Source organism: Eubalaena glacialis, chromosome 9 (genome assembly GCF_028564815.1).
Source record: "Eubalaena glacialis isolate mEubGla1 chromosome 9, mEubGla1.1.hap2.+ XY, whole genome shotgun sequence".
Taxonomy (NCBI): domain Eukaryota; kingdom Metazoa; phylum Chordata; class Mammalia; order Artiodactyla; family Balaenidae; genus Eubalaena; species Eubalaena glacialis.
Window position 1 is genome coordinate 5,233,853 of NC_083724.1, and position 22,904 is coordinate 5,256,756.

Consider the following 22,904-nt stretch of genomic DNA (forward strand, 5'->3'; position numbering starts at 1 on the left):
GGGCTCATGAGAGAGGTGGTCCAGGGGCTGCCCCTCCCAGGCAGCAGGTGGCCACGGCCCATGGCTGGGTCTCCAGGTCAGTGCTGGCTGATGGCCATCCTTTGACGTGTTCTCTTTGTATGTGATCATTCCCCTTGGCTCGCCCCAGCCTGTGAGTCCACGTGTGATGGATCACTGTGGCCTGGGGGTGTTAGATCTTCTTTGGGGGATTAAGGGAGAGACCGTGTCCTTGGCTGGTGCACAGCAACATGGAGAGATTGGCAGCCTTCAAGGAAGCAAGCAATGGTCAGGAGAACCTCTCTTAATCCTAGAGAGGCTGGATCAAGAGGTGAGCAGTAATGAGAAGGACATAGTTGGGGATCTTGCTAAGGGAAGCCTGTAAAATATTGGACTCATAGCTAATGAGTGGAATAGGGGCAGGGCTAGCGTACTAGTGGGAAGAGGGCTCCTGGATGCTGGAGAACTTGAACCGTCTGGGTCAAAAGGCTTCAAGTCAAGGCCTGAGACCCCGAGAAGAGGGGGCACTGAAAGCCGAGCTGCAGGGAGCGGGTGTGCAAGGCCTCGGCCACCTGGCGTGACCTGGCTCTCTCAGGGTAATGTGGATAAATGCCGGCTGCTGCATCTCCTGGAACGCAGTCAGGCTGGCAATTGAGTTCATTGCCAAATCAGATTTGGGCTTCTGTGCGAAGTCCTTTTATATTAAGTGCTTTAACGTACATCACCTCCTCCAGTCTATTGATAAATCCTATTACCCATTATGAAGCCAGAGGCAGCTTCCCAGCCAACAGGAGAGAGGCTGATGGAGGGGTGCTGGGGGGCTCAGGCGTGTGGTTTGGGGGAGACACGGTGGGTATGACCAGGCTGGTTGACAAAAGCAAGATCACCTCTTCCCCTGTGGGAGGGCTCAACACCCTGGAGGGAAGGGCCAGGCCTCGGTCGGGGGAGGGGGGGGGAATGTGCGGAGTGCTGGGCGTGATGGTGGAGGGGCAGCAATGGGGTGGGGGTCAGCCAGCCCGTTGGTTTTGTGTACCCACCTCCTGGCTCCCAGATTCCAGACCCCTTCTCCTCCGAAAGAGTTACGGATATTAAGACCCATTTGTTCATGTAAGTGAGTTCATTTGTTCATGAATGAATGAGCGAATGATTTCAACGAATGCACAGCATTCCTGCCTGGTTCTCAGTGCTGGCCTCACAGGGTCATGAACACAGACCCAGACCCTGTTCTCTCAGCGCTCGGAGCCTGGAGCCGGTCGGGGGCGGGGGGGAGGGCAGCTGGGTACAGGAGTGTGTGTGCAGCAACGCACCTGTGACAATGCAGTGGGATTGCTGTGCTCTTTGAAGGCCAGAGGAGGGGAGGCAAGGGCTGGCCGCCCAGATCTCCAGCCTGCGGGGACCCCGGAGAGGCGCTCTCCGAGCCAAGCCCTGAGGAATGAGGAGTTTGCCAGACAGGAGGGGTGGATGGGGTGGGTTGTGCTCCGGGCAGGGGGCTGATCTGTGAGGACTCAGGGCCCAGGCTGCCCAGGGAGGTGAGAGAAAGGATCTGTGGTCCACGGGAACGGAGTTTCTAAGGTCAACGGGAAGCCGCTGAAGGGTGTTGTTCAGGGAAGTGATGTGACTGGGTTTGGGTTTGGGTTTGGGGAAAAACCTCCGCGTGGAAGGGGCAAGGCTGAAGGGGGCAAGGCCAGTCCTCTCCCCAGACAAAGTCCTGATGCGGCGTGTGCCCCTCTCCGTGGGGCAGGGGTGGGGATGGGGTCCATGTAGGAAACTGCTCAGGTTGACAGAGTGGGATGGGAGAGGTGGGTAGGAATCCAGAGACGAGACGGTCACACTGGTCAGAATGGCCATCATTAAAAAGTCTACAAATAACAAATGCTGGAGACGGTGTGGAGAAAAGGGAACCCTCCTACACTGTTGGCGGGAATGTATGTTGGTGCTGCTACTATGGAGGACAGTATGGTGGTTCCTCAGAAACTAAAAACAGAATTACCATATGATCCAGCAATCGAACTGCTGGGTATATATCCAGACGAAACTCTAATTCAAAAAGTTACATGCACCCCTATGTTCATAGCAGCACTATTCACAACAGCCAAGACATGGAACAACGTAAATGTCCATCGACAGATAAATTTTTAAAGAAGATGTGGTACATACATACAATGGAATACTACTCAGCCATAAAAAAGAATGAAATAATGCCATTTGCAGCAACATGGATGGACCTAGAGATGATCATACTAAGTGAAGTCAGAAAGAGAAAGACAAATACTATGTGATATCACTTATATGTGGAATCTAAAATACAACACAAATGAACCTAACTATGAAACAGAAACAGATTCACAGACGTACAGAACAGACTTGTGGTTGCCAAGGGGGAGAGGGTTGGGGGAGGGGTGTAGTGGGAGGTTGGGGTCAGCAGATGTCAGCTTGTATATACAGAATGGATAAACAACAAGGCCCTCCTGTATAGCACAAGGAACTATATTCAATATGATATAGTTATCCTATGATTAAACTATAATGGAAAAGAATATATAAAAAAGAATGTATATATATATGTATAACTGAGTCACTTTGTTGTACACCAGAAATTAACACAACATTGCAAATCAACTATACTTCAATTTAAAAAAAGATATTAAAAAAATAGGAACCCAGAGGTAGGCATTTCCCCACAGAGTGGAAAGAGGCAACTCCAAATGGGGGAGAGGCACCCGGACTCCCCGAGGCCAGGGAAGCCCAGACAAGGCCCCTCGTTGACCCTGGGCTCCCGCAGAAGCCTCGGCTTGTCCTACGGGTCAGCCTCTGTGAGCTGGGGTGCACGAAGGCGGTGGAGCGTGTGATGTGTATGTGACCGGTGCTTGTGGAAGTGGATTCACGCGTGTAGGTGGGGCAGGTACGTGTGTACATATAAGGGAGCGCCTGTAAATCTAAAACGTGCTTGAGGGACTTCCCTGGTGGTCCAGTGGTTAAGACTCCGCGCTTCCAATGCAGGGGGCCCGGGTTCAATCCCTGGCCAGGGAACTATATTCCGCACGCCGCAATGAAGATCCCGCGTGCCTCGACTAAGACCCGACGTGACCAAATAAATTAATTAATTAAAAATAAATAAATAAAACATGCGTGATATGGGTGGCGTGCCAGCAAGCCTTCAAAATGACCCACTCCAGGCTTCCTCTGTTGCGGGGTAGAGAAGCGGCCCAGCCGGGGCAGGAGCCCCCTCTCCAGCCCTGTCTGTCCTGCCCATGCCTCATTAGCCTCAGTTACAGCTAATAAGGTCCCTCCAATCGCCAAGCTGGGGGCGGGGCAGAGAGCCAGACAGGAGCAGAGATCCAGGGATTCAGCTTGGCTGGAGAGGGTCCCCCAGGTGAGCGATGTACCCGTGGAAATGGGGTTTTGTTCAGGTAACTAACTACTGACTCCTTACAAATAACAAGGGCTCCCATTTCCCAAGCACCTACTGCACGTCGGGCCTTGAGCTGACCTACAAGTTCTCAGACAGTCCTCAAAACAGTAGGATCCCATTTCACAGATGGGGAAACTGAGGCTCGGGAAAATTGAAGAGACTTACCCTGGACCATAAACTAACAAATGAAAGAGTCTGAATTCAAACGCAGTCTTCTCTTTGACACCAAGATGTGCCACTATCGACTCATTACAAAGAGACCTCGGAGCCCGGAGGATGGCTGCCCTTGGTTGCCGGGACGATATGGGGTCTTTAGAAGTGTGAGAAGCGGGGTTTCTGGCCTAAATATTGTCTGTCAGCCCGCACCTGTTCTCTTCTCCTTGTACATCGTGGAAAACCGCCCCACCCCCCCACCCCATCCTCTCAGGCCCTCCACCCTGCGCTGATGGCTTTCTCCAGCACTTTCCCCTGCTGTTCCTTTCTGTTATCTCTGCATCATCACCAGAACCCCAGGGTGCTGCGGTCCCTCCCTCTTTTCAGGAAGAACCCTTTCCTTCCCTCAAACTCCCCACCAGCTTGTACTCCATTTCCCTGCTCCCTTTCATGATCAAACCTCTTGAAAGCCTTACCAACACCACTTTTGGTTTTTTTACCCCTCATTCATTCTTTTAAAATTTTCTGCATTCACCCTGGAATCCACCCAAGATGGGCTTTGTCCCCGACTCCCCCAAATCTACTCTCCCAAGGTCACCTTTGACCTCCATGTTACTAAGTCCACAGACCCACCTGGCTGTCCTCTGTCTGGACCCCTCAGTGGCACTGGACACTGACGCCCATGCCCCTGGACATGCTCCTCCCGCTGGGCTTTGGGGCACCATCCTTCCCAATTTTCTCCCCTCTATGGCTCCTTGTTCTCCGTGTCCTGCCTTCACTGTCCAACTTCCCAGGGCTCCATCCCAGGCCAGCCCTCATCTCCCTCCTCGTTCTCAGAGCCTCACACGCTCCCATGGCGTCGGGGGTCATCTCTAAGCCCAGGACTCCTGGGTTGCCTGCCCTTCAGACTTGGACGTCCAAATGCTCCCATGCCTCAAGGGCACCTCACAGCAACAGGTCAAAACAGAACTCTGTCTTCCTCTGGGGGCACAGCCACTTGGGAAAACCGTTCTGCAGTTTCTTATAAAGTTAAACACACATTTATCATGTGACCCTACAATCCCACACCCAGGGATTCACTCAAGAGAAATGAAAGCCTATGCTCATACCCAAACCTTTACACGAATGTTCAGAGCAGCTCTATTCATGGCTGCCCCAAACTGGAAGCAACTGAAATTCCCTTCTCTGAGTGAATGTGTTAGGGAACCGTCGACTGAAACCGCTCGCCTTGGCCAGGCACGATGATGACTGCTTGCCTGAGTTGTCTCACAACAGGAGGTCCCGATAAGGAACACGGTGCTGCAGCCAAAAACTAGCCAGAAGAATTTGGGAGGGGCCAAAAAGAGGGAGGAGACGCCAGCCCATAATATGTCCTACCAACCTCCCAGAAACCCTCGCGCTGGAATCCATCTTGGCTGAGAGATGCGCGCGCCACCAGGAAGGACCCTGAGTCAGAAGAAATATGGGTGAAGCAAGATGATTGGCCAGAGACAACCCAGAAACTAACCCAATTACCATAAACCCCGAGACTGCGAGCCACGTGGCAGAGCAGGTCTCCTGGGCTCCCTTACCCTGCTGCTCTCCGCCCCGGGCACCCCTTCCCAATAAAGTCTCTTGTTTTGTCAGCACGTGTGTCTCCTCGGACGATTCATTTCCAAGTGTTAGACAAGGGCCCACTTGGGCCCTGGAAGGGGTCCCCCTTCCTGCAACAAATGGACGGAACTGCAGTGCACCCAGCCCCTGGGCGGGATGCTCCCCAGCAATAAAAAGGACCACGCTTGATGGCAACAACCCAAGCACCTTGAGGGCACCGTGCTGAGCGAAGGAAGCGTCTTACATGCTGTGCGACCCCATTTACAAGACGTTTTCAAAAAGACAAAACTGTAGTGACAGAGCTCAGTGTTTGCTGAGGGCTGGGGGATGGGAGAGGAGGGTGAGGCAACAAGGGGGCAGCTCGAGGGAGCTCTCTGCGGAGATGGGCTGTTCTGTGTCTTGATTGTGCTGGTGGTCATATGAATCTACATGGGTTAAAATTCATAGAACTGCACCCCCAAAGGTCAATGTTACTGTATGATAATATACAAAACAAAATGTAAACATATTTAAAAATTTCTTCCAGAAACTTCTTCCTCCACCGGCTGTCCCCACTTGACTAGGTACAATCTCCATCCACCCAGGGTCTCCAGCCAGAATCCGGGGCTCCCCTGGATGCCTCCCGCTCCCACCAACCACTCCGTCAACTCCATCCCCAGGCAGCCCTCGGCTCCCATCTCCACGTCCAGAACCCGATCCAGGCTGTGGTTTGTCTCGGCGGAAACGGCCTGGTCTCCCTCCGGATGCCCCTCCCAACTCAAGCAGCCAAGCATCAGAAATCAGATAGTGTTACCTCCCTGCCTAAGATCCTGCAATGGCTTTCCCTGAACTTAGAACAAAACCAACTCCCTCCCGAGGCTGCAGGGCTAGCACCACCTGGCCCTGTCCCCTCTGCTCTCATGGCGCTCACACACTCTAGCCACGTCACGTTAAGTTCTTAGAAGGCATCACCCGTGAGTTGAAGGCAGGGCCTTTGCACCTGCTGTTCCCCTGCCGGGAATGCACCTCCACCTGCTCTCGCTCACCCTTCCACCTTCAAAGCTTCCTCCTCGGGGGGCTTCCCCCACCACCTGGGCCCCGGTGCCAGGTCGGCCCTCCCAGCCACCCTCCCTATAGTCCCGTCGGTTTGTTACCTTCCCAGCACCTTTAGTCACCTGTGGTGGTTTGTTTTGTTTATTCCTATCTCCCTACTAGACTGTAAACCCCGTGGGGCTCTTGGATCTGAAGCACCTGGCTGTGTTGGACACATAGTAGGTACCTGTTATGGATTAAATTGTGTCCCCCAAAAAGACAGATTGAAGTTCTATCTATGCTGGTGCCTGTGATTGTGACCTGATATGGAAACAGGGTCTTTGCAGATGTGATTAAGATATAAATTAAGATGAAGTGATACTGAAGTAGGGTGAGTCCTTAGTCCAGTATGACTGCTGTCCTTCTAAGAAGAAGAGATATGGGGAGAACACTCTATCGAGACAGAGGCACAGAGAGAAGACGGCCACGAGAAGACAGACGAAGGGATGGGATGATGCATCTACAGCCAGGGGATGCCAAAGATGCTGGCTTCCCCCAGCAGCTAGGAGAACGGATTCTCCCTGACAGGTTTTGGAGAGAGCATGGCCCTGCCACCACCTTGATTTCAGACTTCAAGCCCCCAGAACTGTAAGACAATACATTTCTGTTGTTTTAAGCCCACCTGATCTGTGGTACTTGGTGATGGCAGCCCTAGGAAACTAACTAATACAAGTGCCCATTAAAAATATCCGTTGAATGAATTAATACGACAGTGACAAAACTCTCAGAAGGAAATCCTCCCCACTCAGAGAGAGAAAGGGGGGCGCTCGTTCTCCCCAGCACTGTTGGAAGGCATTACTGTCAGGGATTCCATCCCTAACTCACCCACCGGGGCCCCATATCTTCTGAGACCCCAGCCAAACCCAGGACTCCTCTCCTGCCCCCTACCACCAGGGCTGGGGCCACACCTGGTAGGTGAGCAGCCCAGAGGTACCCAAAGGAGCCTGGATAAATGCCCCATGGGTCCCCCTGCCACATTTGGCACTGGACACCCCCCATATCCTCAGCACAGCTCTGCCCCCGCCCCATTCCTCAGCAGACGACAATATTGTGCATGTCCCATCTTCGGTGGGAGGAAGTGGCTCAGGAAGCTTGGCAGAGTCGGTTAAAGGGTGTAAACTGCACCCAACAAATCTCTGTCCTTAATGAGCTGGGAACATATATGTTGGGTTGAAAAAATAAAAAATGGAACACGAAACTGACTCTCCAAACGTTTTGGGATCATGGACCCCTTTGGCAATGGAATAAAAACTAAGGCCCTCACTCGGGCCGACCTCACACCCACACAATGCTTAGCATGTATTTCTGGGAGGCCAGGACCATTAAAGCCCACTCTCCTGAAAGCCCACGGGCCCCGTAGAAGGACCTCCAGGCTGTGCCCTGTGAACCTGGTGTTTTATTGACATAGTGGTGACCCTAGCACTTACTGCACGTTTACCACGGCCTGGCCACGGCTCTGAGCCTCTTCATGGGTTGTCTGATTTAAACTCCATGGTTATGGGACTTCCCTCGTGGCGCAGTGGTTGAGAATCCGCCTGCCAATGCAGGGGACACGGGTTCGAGCCCTGGTCCGGGAAGATCCCACGTGCCGCGGAGCAACTAAGCCCATGAGCCACAGCTACTGAGCCTGCATGCCACAACTGCTGAAGCCTGTGTGCCTAGAGCCTGTGCTCCGCAACAAGAGAAGCCACCGTAATGAGAAGCCCGTGCACCACAACGAAGAGTAGCCCCTGCTCGCCGCAACTAGAGAAAGCCCGTGCACAGCAACGAAGACCCAACGCAGCCAAAAATGAAACAAACAAGCAAACAAAAAAACTCCATGGTTATTATCTCCATTTTATGGAGGTGGGAAAGGAGCCACAGACAAGTTAAGAAACTTGCCCTGGGTCACACCTGAGCCAGGATTTGCACCTGGACAGTCTGACATGGAAGCCATCCACCTATTTATTTTTCTTCTTGTGTGTGTGTGTGTGTGTGTGTGTTAAAATATACATAACATAAAACTTAATATTTTGCCGTTTTAAAGTGTATAGTTCAGTGACATTAAGTACATTCACATTATTGTGCAACTACCATCAATATCCTTTTCTAGGGACTTCCCTGGTGGTCTAGTGGTTAGGACTCAGTGCTTTCACCACCGTGGCCAGGGTTCAATCCCTAGTCAGGGAACTAAGATCCTGCAAGCTGTGTGGCGCAGCCAAAAATAAAATAAAATTAACATACAAACAAATAAAGGCAATTACCTTTAAAAAATATCCTTTTCCAGAACACTTATATCATCCCAAACAGAAACTCTATACCCTCTAAATAACTCTCCATTCCCCCCTCCCTCCAGCCCCTGGCAACCTTATCCTATTTTCCATCTCTATGAATTTGCCTATTCCTGGTGCCTTACAGATGTGGACTCACACGGTATTTGTCGTTCTGTGTCTGGTTTATATCATCCATGTTGTAGCAGGTGTCAGGATTTCCTTCCTTTTCAAGACTGAATAATATTCCATGGTATGTACAGACCACATTTTGTTAATCCATCATCAGTTGATGGACACTTGGGTTATTTCCACCTTTCCACCATGCGAATAATGCTGCTAGGAACATGGATGCACAAATATCTATTCAAGTCTCTGCTTTCAGTTCTTTTGGGTATATACCCAGGAGTGGAACTGCTGGATCATATGGGAATTCTATGTTTAATTTTTTTGAGGAACCAAAAAACTGTTTTCCACAGCAGCTGCACCATTTTACATTCCTACCAATAGTGCACAAGGGTTCATATTTGTCCACATCCTCGCCAACACTCGTTGTTTTCTGTTTTTCTGACAGTAGTCATCCTAAGGGGGCACCTCCATCTATTTCTTAACCTCCAAGCCTCAGTTTCCTCATCCGCGTACTGGGGACAAGGACCCTCAAGGGGCAGGACTCAATGAGGAAACACACATACGGGACTTAGAATACCACACATACGGGACTTAGAATACCACACGGCCCGTAAGAACTGCTCAGCAATGACAGCTAATGTTACTGAAGGGGGGAGCCCCACCCCCCAACCCCGGGTGGGGGTCACAGAGCTACGAGGGTCAGTGCAGGCAGAATAAAATCACACGCTTCCCTTCTCGCCCATGTTCCCTGTGGACCAGCGACGGAAGAGACTAGACGGAGGGCGGGGCAAGTACGTGCAGTAAGTGGAAAGGTCTCTGCTCTCTCTGATCCCCTCCCCCTCCCACTGCCCTCCACACACACACACACACACACACACACACATGCACAAAGCCTTCTTCCCTCCTGCGGTTTCTATTCTCGTCCTAAGTTCCATCTATCTCCAGTTACTGGGTGATCAATACGGACAGGACGTTTATGGAAGAAGACAAGAAGGCAAGAAAGGGGCAGGGGGTCAAGGGAGGAGAAAACCAGGAGGGTGCTGGCTGGCCCAGGGCCTTGGATGAGAAGCCAGACCCCAGCAGCATCTGTGAAAGCCGGTGGATTCTCACACCGACCAAATTTTAAAATGGCATCTATAGTTCCTGTTCACTTAATCAATGGTGTACAGATCGGGTGCACAGGACCTTCATCTGATGCATGGGACCTCTCTCCATCATCTCCCACCAACACCACCCTGCTTGGCTTGAATACCTCCAAGAATGGGGAACTCACTCTTCCTTTCCTGTCCTTGGCTGGCTAAGGCCCAGCTGGACTGGTTCCCTGGAGCCTCCAAGAGTTTTCTGGGTGGAGGACTTTGCCCTGGGGCAGGGCCTGTGGGTGAGAATAGGATGACCATTTCCCCTGCCCTCTGCCCCAGACCCAGAGTCAGCAGGCTGTTTACCCAGAGTTTGTCCACACTTCAGATCCCAGGTGCCCGCCCTGCCAGGAGCCTGCAGAATACTGAGTGTAGCGGCTATGCTGTCACAGCTGTGAGAAGACAGGCAGGTCTCAGAGCAGAGGGGGCACACTGACAGCTCGTGAGCTGCCTTGGGCTGCAGGTGTGTTTTGTTTTACCTGCACAGGATTTTCAAAGAACTTTGAAGTAGGTGCCAGTATTTCAAAAAGCAAGTGATTTCACATATATATCTGCTATGTGCCTTCTCTCACTACATCAGAAGATGTGGCAACATCTGGTCTGCCTCTCTCCCTGACCTCTCTGGCCACCTAGCTGGAGGAATGGGACACTAGGGTAAGCTCTTCAAATACATCATTTCACTGAAGCCTCACCCCAAGCTGGTGAGGTCGTTATCATATCTCCATTTTGCAGATGGGAAAACTGAGGCTTAGACAGGTTAAGGTGATCCAGCTAATCAGTGATGGAGGCAGGATTCAAACCCTGGTTGGTCTAATGATGCCATCTTGTACCTGGGGGTTCCCACCTCTCCACTTCCTTGAGGAGATTTGTAAAGATAAAGCCTTCTGGACCTCGCCCCAAACTTATGGGATCCAGAGCTCTTAGCAGTGGGGCTGGGGAGCCCGTTGTTTTAAAATGCCCTCCTGAGGATTTCCCTGGTGGTCCAGTGGTTAAGAATCCACCTTCCAATGCAGGGGACGGGGGTTCGATCCCTGGTCGGGGAACTAAGATCCCACATGCCGTGGGGCAACCAAGTCCGCATGCCGCAACTAGAGAGAAGCCCACGCGCTGCAACGAAAGAGCCCGCATGCCAGATCCCGCATGCGGCAACGAAGGACCCCGTGTGCCGCAACTAAGACCCGACGCAGCCAAAAATAAAATAAATAAATATTAAAAAAATAAATAAGTAAAGTAAAATACTCTCCTGTATGAAGCTGGTTGGATGTGGGCCTGGCTGCCCTTGACCACTGTGTCGGGGGTGCAGGTGGGGGCCTTGTCTCTTCTCCAAGCACCATCTCATTCCTCCTCAAATCCGGTGCCACCCCAGACTTGCCCAGTTAAAGCCAGCCGCTCTCCCAGTCCACACCCGAGTTTCCCTGTGTATGGAAGGAGAAAATCGCTCCCGCCCCCTCCCAGCCTTCCAGGAATGGGAGCAACTTAACGGGCGGGACCCCCCTCTTCTCTTTATCTCAGACCCAGAGTAAGCAGGACTGGCAAGGCTGTTTGGCCTGGTCCTGAAGGGAGGGGAGGCCGGTGGTGGGCCGAGACCTCCAGGTGCTGGAGGCTACTTTGCTCCCTGCACCGCTGCCCTGTGGGGCTGCGGTTCGCTCTCCTCCTTCCTCTCACCCCCTGATTTGTACCAGGTCCTCATCCCCAGGGGCCTGGGCTTCTCCACCTGCTCCATCCTCCTCCCCCAGAGCCAGGTGCTTGCTGGCTGGAAATAGCTGACATGAGTGACAGGGCTGGAAGCATCCATGGTATCAAAGACCTTTGGATTCCATAGAGGGATGGACTTGAGCTTGGGCACACTTGGGTTGGACCTTGGCTGTTTGGTGTTCAGTTTCGCTGTGTGATCTACTTATGTCCCCTGACCTCGGCCTCCTTATCTAAAAACACGAGGTGGAGGGGAATGCTGTCCCTGTGGGAAAGGCTCTATGGGGCGGAGATCAGGTCCGGCTTGCTCAATGCTCCAGCTTGTGGGGTCTTAGAGATTTAATAACCATGTGGGAAGTGAATGACTACTGATTAACTAAGATGTATGTGAGCCCTTAGCTCACTGCTCAACAGGAAAGGAGCCCATAGCAAACACTCAATAAATATCAGCTACTATTGTTAGCAGGCCACAGGGGGAGGCACCGTGTAACTCTGGGTCATGAAATTCTGAGCAAATACCAGAACAGGTTCAGTCTGAAATCCCAGCACCCGAGAGCCCCGGGATCCTCAGGTCACTACTCAGGAACACCAAGGGCATCATCTGGGTGGGCCCACGGGCACCTTTGCCACCCCATCCTGCCTCTCTGGCCTCTCTGGCTCCCAGGCACAGCTGGACTTTCCCACCTGGAATTTAAAAAGGAAAAGTAGAGGAAGTCACAGCCCGTTGCTGAAGCATCTAACTAGACCTAATTAATCGATTAGCCAAGCTGCCGCTTTCCTGCCAACCAGCTGCCTGAAGAGTACTTACTTTATCAGTGAATTGATTGCGTACTTTCACCACCGCTACAGCTAATCCGCACCACCCACAGAGGCTGGGTGCCAACGGGAACTGGGAGCTGCTGGGCAGGGACCGCCCTGCCACGTTGCCAGGGAGGCACGGGCTCCAGGCAGCCCCAGTCCTCAGGTTACAGACAGGAAACTGAGGTCCAGAGAGAGGTGCAGGCAGGCGGGGCTGGAACCCAGCTCACCTGACCCCCAGGTCACCTGGCACCAGAACAGCCCTCTTGATTTGGATGAGGCTGAAAAGCTGAGGCTCTTTCCTGCCCCGCTCTGTCCCTCTGTCCCTTCCCAAATACGATCTGCCCCACTTCTGCATCTCAGAGTCCCTCCTAAGAGAAAAATGACCTTCACCCCTGGCTGAGGTGTAAGGGGCACTACAGGTCCTGGCTGTCACCATCCAGCGCAGACCCTGCAGCTGGCCCAGACCTCAGGACCCTGCACGAGCCGCCTAATGAAGTGGCAGGCAGGCCCTTGATTAGATTCCTGAAGATGAGGGACACCCCCGTAGCAGCCCAAGGAGGTCAGAAAAGGGGCCACAGCCCCCAGAAGGGGTGGGCATCTTGCTCCTACCTCCGAACTGCTAAGCTGTTGGGTCGGTGGATGGGAGGGTCTTAAAAGAACCAGACCATCGCATCCCCAGGGCTGGCAGACGTCACCAAGATGACCAACGGCCCAAAGCCTGCACACAGATCCGAGAAACAGGAGCAGGAGCTCGATGCTTGACTCCCCGCTACCACAATAGCTGCCATATATCAGGTGGTTTCCAGGCCATTCCTGGTTTAAAATAGCCTGCCCCAAGTGCGGGCGGGTTAGGAATCACGGGTGTCAGAACCACAGGCCCCTGCATGTGCACCTGCCTCACTGCCACCTGCTGGCCTTGAACTTGACCCCACCTCATGAATCGCTTGCCTTTGCCTTGGCCCACCTGGAATCCACACACAGAGTCAAAGGAAAATAAAGTGCAGACACAGCAGAAAACCAAAACCCCACACCGCCCCTGCCCACCCCTACTCCGCAGGTGTGACCACAGTGAGAAGTTAGTACAAGAGATTCTAGCCTTTCCCCACATCCACGATGCTCCCGGGCCCGAACGGGCTTCTTTCCAATGTCAATGTCAACAGAGAAATCATGTGTGCGGGCATATTATATATTTTACAAAAATGGGATTATACTATACACACCATGCAGCAAACTGGTTTTTGCACTCATCAGTAATTATATACTCGGGCAGTCTGTAGAGCCTTTTGTGGAAAGCTGCCCAGGGTATGTTGTCCCAGCTGGGTTCTGGTGCAGCCCCTGCCCAAACTGGCCTAAGCCATGCTCCTGGCCCTAATTATGCCCCAACACCCTTGGGTCTCAACTTGGTCCTTCCTCAACCTGCCCCAGCTCTCTGACGCCATTATTTTGAACACTATTTATTTTATTCAATAAACACTTTTTTAGCATGTGTGACGTGCTAAACCCACAGTAGTTTAAACTACGATGTAATAACCACAAGCTCATACTAGTTCTGAGTATTTCATCAACTCTAACTCTAACTCATTTAGCTTACCACGATCCAATGAGAGAAGCATGCTTGTTATCATCTCTGTTCTACGGATGGGGAAACTGAGGCACAGAGAGGTCCTCGTCCGGAGGCTCGATGCCAGTCGATGGCAGAGCTGGGAATTCAACCCAGGCCATCTGGCTCCAGAATGCCTACTCCCAACTGTCACACCAGCGGTTCTCAAATGTGAGTGTGTATCAGAATTCTCCGGAGAGCTTATTAAAACACAGATTGCTGGGCCTCACCCCTGGAATTCACAATACAGCAGGTCTGGCATGGGGCCCGAGAATTTGCATTTCTAACAAGTTTCCAAGTGACGCTAATGCTGCTGGCCCAGGAACCACACTTAGAGAGCTCTTGTGTTACACGCTGCTGCCCCTTATGATTGACCCCTTGGTTACCAGTGACGGGCCCCCCACAAGCCTCGCTCTTGAGTGCAGACCAGGGTGTTATACCCGTGGCTTGGGATAAAGGCCTTGCCCCTACTGACCAGCAGGTCATCTGTCGAATGAACAGATGATCTGGGACAGCGTGCGACCATTTTATCATCTGCAATCTAAAGAGTTCCTGGGAATCAAAGGCTGTTTTTACCTCCTATGATGGTCTTTTGCCTCCCCGCAAAGTGTCCACAAAACATTTTCTTCTCCAAAGCTGTGAGTAAAGGACTAACTCGGCAGGGTTGGGTTGTCCACACACTACATAGTCCAAAGAAAAGTCTGACCCTTAACTAGCTCCTGGGAGGAGTTTATGAGCCTTGGAATGTCCTGCCCAATAAGAGTGTCTTTGTTTACCTGGGGCCTTGGGCCACTCCAGATTATCTACGCTAATGATGTGATTTATGATGGCGGCCTTGGGCCATGTAGTATCAGCATGACCTGTGGGTCAAGGAATTGGGGACCAAGGTCAACCACGTGGGCAGTCAGCCATGCCTACATAACCAATTCCCAATAAAACCCCTGGATACCCAGGCTCGGGCAAGCTCCCCTGGCTGGCGCTACTCCACACGTGCTGTCACACATCATTGCTGCACTGGGAGAGGATGACCGGAAGTTCGCACTGCTATCTCCCAGAGCCTGCCCTCTGTGCCTTTCTCTGTTGCTGACTGTAATCTGTATCCTTTCATTGTAACAACAGCAACTGTGGGTATAACAGCTTTGCTAGGCTCTGTGAGTCCTTCTAGCAAATCATGGAGCCTGAAGGCGGTCTCGGGCACCCCCCAGACACAAGTGCCCATTTATTGAGTCCGTGGCCAGTTACATTGTACCTCCCGAGCACCAGGCTTTAGCTCAAGCCCCACCCACACTGCCCAGGTCTGCTCAGCTCCGCCCATCCTCTCCAGACCTCCCAGCCCTGTGGCTAGAGGTAGCCTGGGCCCTACGGAGGACTTTTATCAGCCACCATTCACCTCCCTCCATGGAAAAACACAGGTAGCCCCTTTGATGTAACACCAGGTAACATTCCAGGTACCAGGTAATGTCCCAGGTATCACGTAACATCCTAGGTACCAGGTAACATTCCAGGTTATCAGGTAATATCCCAGAAAACAGGTAACATCCTGGGAACAAGATAATATTCCAGGAACCAGGTAACATCCTGGGTACCAGGTAACGTCCCAGGAACCAGGTACTATCCCAGGAACCATGTCACGTCCTAGGTACCAGGTGACATCCCAGGTATCAGATAACATGCCAGGAAACAGGTAACATCCTAGGCCTCAGGTAACATTCCAGGTATCTGGTAATATCGCAGGAAGCAGGTAACATCCTGGGTACCAGGTCGCCCCCGGGCCTTACCTGCCCATGACCTCGATGTTGGAGATGGCGTAGAAGTACTTGTAGAGGTTCTCCCGCTGCACATAGGTGCCGCCCAGCGCCGGGCGCAGCAGCCGCACTCGCAGGTCGGTGAGGGTGAAGAATTCCTTGAGGCCCTTGGCGCTCTCCAGCCGCGTGTACAAGTTGTCCATGTTGCGCAGGTTGGGGCCGGCGAAGATGGCGAAGCGGTCCCGCACCTCGAAGCGCACGTGCTTCTCCTTCTTGGAGCCGGCCCAGCGCGAGTACTCCTCCGTGCACAGCACCCGGTGGGCACCCGATGCCGACAGGTCGCGGGCCCGGCGGGCGGGCATGCCGAAGGCCTCCATGCAGTCCTCTGCGTAGAACTGGTAGGGCTGCCACGTGCGCCCGTTGTCCAGCGACTTCTCCAGCACCATGACGGTGGGCCGGCCGTACTCGAAGGTCACCACCACGTCGTCCGTCAGCTCCACGCTCTTGTTCCACGAGAGGGTGATGTTGGCCTCCAGCGGGCTGGGGTAGCGGCTCCACGTGACGCTCTGCCAGTAGGTGGCTAGGCCCTCATCCTCCCTGTCGAACATGAGCTGGGGCGGGTGAGCCAGGTCCGGGTTGGAGGCGTCACACTCGTTGCTGCACAGGTAGGGGTTCTCCTGCGGGTGGGGGGAGAAGACCAGGGTGGACGCTGGATGCTCGGGGGGGCCCGGGAGCCTTGTCCCAGCCGAGCCCCGGTGTCTGCCCAGAGGTCTCAGAGCCTGTGCTCTGACGTCCGGGCACCAGGAAGCCTCTCTATTCCGAAGCCCACAAAGACATGCAGCTCTATTGCCTCCCAGGAAAACAGATTTGTTCCTACTCTAAGCTCAGACAATCAGGAAGGGCGGGAGCTAGTCACTGCTCCAAGACCCTCCATGGCTCCCCACTGCCTGGAGGATAAAGCCCTACCGCTTTACCTCGTTGACTCTGACCTCCTCCCACCATATCTGGAGCCACTGTTCCTGGCCTCCCATCTGAGCACTCCTGTCCTCCAAGCCTCCCTTGTCTGTGCCTCTGAGCCTTTACAGATGGCGTTCCCTCTCCTCGACATGCCCTTCCACTCTCTGTCTGCCTCCAAATTCCTACTCACACTTTTTTTTTTCATCTTTATTGGAGGATAATTGCTTCAAAATGCTGTGCCAGCCCCTGCCGTACAACAAAGTGAATCAGCCATATGCATTCATATATCCCCATATCCCCTCCCTCTTGAACCTCCCTCCCACCCTCCCCATCCCACCCCTCTAGGTCATTGCAAAGCACCCAGCTGATCTCCCTGTGCTATGCAGCTGCTTCCCACTAGCTATCTGTTTTACATTTGGTAGTGCATATATGTCAACACTACTCTCTCACTTCGTCCCAGCTTACCTTTCCCCCTCCCCGTGTCCTCAAGTCCATTCTCTACGTCTGCGTCTTTATTCCTGCCCTTCCCCTAGGTTCTTCAGCACCATATTTTTTAGATTCCATATATATGTGTTAGCGTACGGTATTTGTTTTTCTCTTTCTGACTTACTTCACTCTGTATGACAGTTTCTAGGTCCATCCACCTCACTACAAATAGCTCAATTTTGTTTCTTTTTATGGCTGAGCAATGTTCCATTGTATATATGTGCCACATCTTCTTTATCCATTCATCTGTTGATGGACATTTGACTCTTGAAACATCTCCTACACAGAGACACCTTCTCGACCCTTCAGACAATACAATTAGTAGCAACAGGAGGGGCGGTGGAAGAAGTCAAAGTCACAGCCACCTGGTGCCCAGCACATTATCTCATTTCTCTCCTGTTTAGTAACTAGCTCACCGCCAATGCTCACAGTGTGGGAGTGTCAGCTCCATGCTCGGGATGAAGCTACCCGGGCTTTGGAAGGTGGTGGCCCTTGCCCGAGGCCCTGCTAGGAAGAGCTGGGGGCCACACTGTGGCCTGTCTGTCACTGGGGCCTGCTCTTTGTCCCCACAGCACGCGTGTCTGCCTCACGCACAGCCCGGGTTCCCCTCGAGCGGGTGCGTCTTGTGGCAGTCCTTTCCGGGTCCTCGGCACGTGCCTGGCAGGCCCAGTGGGGGACACCGGCTGCGGAAGGCAGGGCACGGCCCCCACGTGCTTCCTCTCCCCTCACCCCCGCCTCCGAAAGCTGGCAGCCCACTCCCTGGCCCAGCGGGCTCCAGCCGGGGCTTCCCTCCTCCGCAGTTCAAATCCATCCCCCGGGTCTGGTCTGCCGTGTGAACTCACCCAGAGGCCTGAAAATATCACTAACGTGGTGGTTGCCGGGGGTTGGAGGGATGAATAGGGGGGAGCCCAGGGAATATTTAGGGCAGTGAAGCCATCTTGTATGACACTGTCATGCTGGATAAATGACATGATACATTTGTGCAACACCAAGAGGGAACCCTACTGTCAATGTGGGCTTGCGTTAATAACAACACCTTTGTCCATGTAACAAAGGTACCACGCTAATGCAAGCTGCTAATAATGGGGCAACTGTGTGGGGAAACGGGTCTTAGGAGCTCTCTGGACTGTCTGCTCCATTTTCAGTAAACCTAAGACTGCTCTAAAAAATAAAGGCTATTAATTAAAAGGAAACACCGTCACTAAGAACTGCACGTGCCCCAGACCAATTGCAGCTCCTTTGATGAATATTTCAGGTCCCTGGTTTGCTCAGAAACAAAGCGGCTTCGATCTGAGTTAAAGCCTCACATTCTAAAATGAGGCATTCGGCTCCCAGGGGCAGTGGGCGCCTTGTCTCCCGAGGGGCCGAGCCGGCATCACTGCAGCGACCTTGGGCCATCACCTTTGAAGCCCGTTAGTGGAGGACCAGTTCCTAGGCCACCCAGGGATCCTCAGTGGGCAGGCTGGCTCTGGGGTTTACTGAGGCAGGTTCCACCAAAATAGCTCTGTCCTGGGTCCCCTGTGGTACAACTGTCCACCCCACCTGGCCCGACCTGCTGATTCCCAGGACCCGGAAAACTTGGGGTGGAAGGGGTACAGCATTGAGTCCACCCCCCTCACTGAGCAAATGGGGAAACGGAGGCCCAGGGTGGGGCAGGACTGGCCCGGGCCTCCTTGAGGGTGGGAGGGGTTTGAGGATGAACCTGCTTCTGTCCTGGACAACCTCAGGGGTGTTCTGGAACTCTCGGGACCTCACACACAACATGGCAGGGAGAGGGGCCTGGCTCGGCCCACGGGGGTCCAAGCTTCCTTGCACTCCAGTTGGTGATCTTGTGATGTCACCCGGAATGGGGAGAGGCTGAAAGGCCCCATGGGGATGGCTTAATGGCTTGTAGAGTCCAGGCCTGGTGATGAAAGGGGGGCAGGCCTGCCTGTGGGGGACAGCCCGCTCCCCAGGCCCTCAGCCGGCTCAGAGCTCACACCTGGACACTGGGGACCGGAAGACACAGTTTGTACCCAAGTGGGCATCCTCCCCTCCCCCGACCCAGCAATCATCCTCTTCCCACAGCTTCCCTTCTTCTACCGCCCCTGGCACCTTGTTATGGAGTATACTGTGTCCCCCCCCAAAAAATTCATATGTTGAAGCCTTAACCCCCAGTACCTCTGAAGGTGACTGTATTTGAAAATGGGGCCTTTAAAGGTGATTACATTAAAATGAGGCCCTTAGGGTGGGCCCAAATCCAATCTGACTGGTGTCCTTACAAGAAGGGAAAATTTGGATACCCAGAGAGACCCCTGGGGCACGTGCACACAGAGATGACCGTATGAAGAATCAGCAAGAGGGGCCCATCGGCAAGTCATGGAGAGACCCCTCAGAAGAAACCAACCTGCCTTGGTCTTCAAGGGTCAAACCTTGACCTTGGACTTCCAGCCTCCAGAACCTGAGAAAATAAATTTCTGTGGTTTAAGCCAGCCAGGCCCTAGCAAACTAATACATGCCTCACCCCAAGTGAGCAAAGCGTGGGGCAGGGTGGGAGGAGCGGCCAGACGCTCTCTCTGGGGCCCTCCTCTACCAGCTCGCTTCTCAATATGCTGGCACCAGGTGGCATCATGCTACTCTGCCCACCTGGAAAGCTATCCACCCAGCACTGAAGCTGGGCCTTTTCCCCGGCTGTCTCATCCCCTCTCACCTCTGAGCTTGTGCCCCTGCAGCTGCTTTCCCTCGTCTGGGTTTTTAGAGCTTTCCCCAGGTACTTCCTCCAGGAAGCCCTCCTTGCCTGATTCATTTTTGAACCCAGTTCCCTCGTCATTCATCACAGGATTGTTAGTGTGCTTATCTGGGACAGTGTAGAGAAGCCTCCCTGTAGGGCTTGGACCTCAGTAACCAGTCACTAAGTTACAGTTATTACGGTCATCCTATTAATTAGTTATTAATAGAATGATAATTAGATTAATAGTAATAGACCTCATATGGAATGTTGATATTATTCCTGTCAACCCCCAGCTGCTGTGAAACACCTCACCTCTCCCCTGGTCCTTTTTTTTTTTTTTTTTTTGGCCATGCTGCGTAGCTTGTGGGGCCCTAGTTCCCCGACCAGGGATTGAACCTGGGCTCTCCGCAGTGAGAGCGCGGAGTCCTAACCACTGGACCTCCAGGGAATTCCCTCCCCTGGTCCTTCTCCATCCCCCTGCCTACGTTCCCTCACCTGCCCAGCCTCCTGTGGTCCCCATGGAGGGACATTGGATCCCTCACGCCCCGATGCACCTGGCCTGTCTGTCATCAGGAAGACTGACACAGCCGGCTCTGCCAAGGGACGGGAGGCTCCAACCTGGCTGCCAGAGCCAAGCTGCCCTAACCTGCAGGGCTCACTGCCCCCCCCCGCCCCCACCCCGGCCTCAGCCCGGGAAGCAGATGGTCAGAAACTAATGAATCAGCCTGTGTATTTACCAGCCCTGTGCCTGCTGCGGAGTGAGCGGGCTTAATCAACAGCGAGCACAATAAATAAATCCCAAGCCATCGCCAACACAATTCCCTCTCTCCTATTTCTCTTCTTTCTTCCACCGCCCTCCCACCCCAAGATCTCGGAATTCCATTTAACCATTTAGGGGCCAGAGTGCCCCCGACTGAAGGCAGCTTCATGCCCATGGTCCTTCCCAAGCACCATTGGCTCATACCCTCATTTTCCTCCTGTTCTTCACTAGGGAGGATTCCGAGGAGGAAGCCTGGGGTGCGAAGGCCGGTTCGCCCCGAGCCCCGCACCCTGAGCACTGCTGCATCTGACAGCTGATCGCTGCGTGTGAGAGGGAGGGGCCGGCAGGGGGGCCAGCGTTGGGTGGCCTCCTAGGTCTGCACATTTCCACTCATCTCTATGAGATCAGATTAACTAATCACCGTCAAGATAAAGTGGCCTAATACCGGGGAGAAAGAGCCAGGGATGTTTGGGGCACACCCCTAACTTCTCAGGATGACAGCAGAGCCAAACTTTGATATTATCAAAAGTCATCATTGTTTCTTTAAACATTTCATGAATATCACCAAAAACAAAAAATCATACCCTGTTTAAAAACCTTAGGATGTTCTCTGGAAAAATGTAACACATCACATTTTCCACTTAGGGGACTCATGGGGTCCCATTTCCCCAGTTAGGAACCCCTGTTCTGGGGTCAAACAGTTAAGGAAACTGGTGTTGGGGTCTGAAAGCCTTAGGCTCAATCTTGGCTCAACCCCTTGAGGCTGTGTGACCTTGAGAAAGTTGCTTTGCCTCTCTGAGTCTTTATTTTCTCATCCAATATCATATGAGATAATCTGTATGAAATGCCTAGGAAATGTCCCCAAATGGTAGCAATTATTATTAAACAGCAGCTTCACGTACACTAGGTCAAGGGTTTTCCCAGCAACCTTCCAGGGGAAGAAGTAAGGCTGAAGGGCACCTGGCCCGTTCATGGTGAAGCCAGGAACTTCGCACACGACACTGACCACAGTGGGGACTGCTGGCTTGAAAGGGTGTGACGATCATGACATTCACTGAATGCCAACCATGGGCCAGGGTGGGCTGGGCACTGCACATCCATCCCAGCTGCATCCTCCCAGCACCCCCAGGAGGTAGGGCATCTCCATTTCCCAGACAAGAAACCAAGTACTTGCCAGCCCTGCATTACTGCCTCTGGATCCTGTGGGACCCCAGCAAGGAAATCTTGGGGAAACCGAGCCCATCATGTCTGCGGCTCACTTATCTCTACAGATACACAAAGGCAAGTCACCTGCAAAGTGGGGCAGCACAGCTGGAGGGGTGAAGGCCAGGGTGCAGGGCGAGGGGAAGGCAGTCAGCCTGGACACCAGCACAGCAGAGAACGGGGTGCGGACAAATCTCCTCCACAAACACTGAGCAGGAGTCACCTGGACCAACTGTTCTACAGAGAAACATTTCATACCAGGCTTTTCATTGAAGAGACCTTGCAACTGTCTCTTCAATGCTTTTGCTTTTATGTTATTTTTTTGTGCAAAGGGTGCAACTGGAGTCAGAGGCCAGGTTGTAAAGAGCAGAGACAAGCTACCAGCAAAAAATATCATCGGGGGCTTCCATGGTGGTGCAGTGGTTGAGAATCCGCCTGCCAATGCAGGGGACACGGGTTCGAGCCCTGGTCTGGGAAGATCCCACATGCCGCGGAACAACTAAGCCTGTGCACCACAACTACTGAGCCTGCGCTCTAGAGCCCGCGAGCCACAACTACTGAGCCTGCGTGCCACAACTACTGAGCCTGCAAGCCACAACTACTGAGCCAGTGAGCCACAACTACTGAGCCTGCGTGCCACAACTACTGAAGCCCGTGCGCCTAGAGCCCGTGCTCCGCAACAAGAGAAGCCACCGCAGTGAGAAGCCCGTGCACCGCAACGAAGAGTAGCCCCCGCTCGCCACAACTAGAGAAAGCCCGCATGCAGCAACGAAGACCCAACGCAGCCGACAAATAAATAAAATTTTTTTAAAAAAATGAAAAAGTTTACAAATATATATATCATCGAGTGGGAAAGCTGACTGTTAGCAGAGATGGAGGTAACCTGCCCGGGGGAAGTCTGGCTATTTGGCTTTCTGGGTCCTTAACCAAGGAGAGCATGGATGGGGCAGTCACCGCAATTGTAAGCAAGTCTTAGGAGGAGGAATAAACAACTTCATGCAGACTGGCCTTGCCATCCAAACCTGTGTTGGGACAAAATCACACCACTGCTGGACACCGCCAAAGCAGGTTTGGGTCTTTGCGGAGCAGCGGGCCACAGTGTGGCGGGAAGGGCTTTGCCCTCTGTAGCCGGGAGGGCGGGTACAGGGCTCGGCCGCTCACTGGCCACTTGAGCAGTCACTCCACTACCGTGAGCCTTAGGTTCCCAACT

At 53.0% G+C, this 22,904-nt stretch overlaps 1 protein-coding gene across 1 annotated transcript in view; it reads right to left on the reverse strand.

Moving 5' to 3' along the window:
• The window catches only part of NTNG2 (netrin G2), a 72,408-nt gene that overhangs the window by 24,625 nt on the left and 24,879 nt on the right, over positions 1–22,904 (reverse strand). Inside the window, exon 3 of the mRNA XM_061200907.1 lies at positions 15,612–16,255. Coding sequence (XP_061056890.1) covers positions 15,612–16,255 — 644 coding nt within the window. The remainder of the gene's footprint in view (positions 1–15,611; positions 16,256–22,904) is intronic.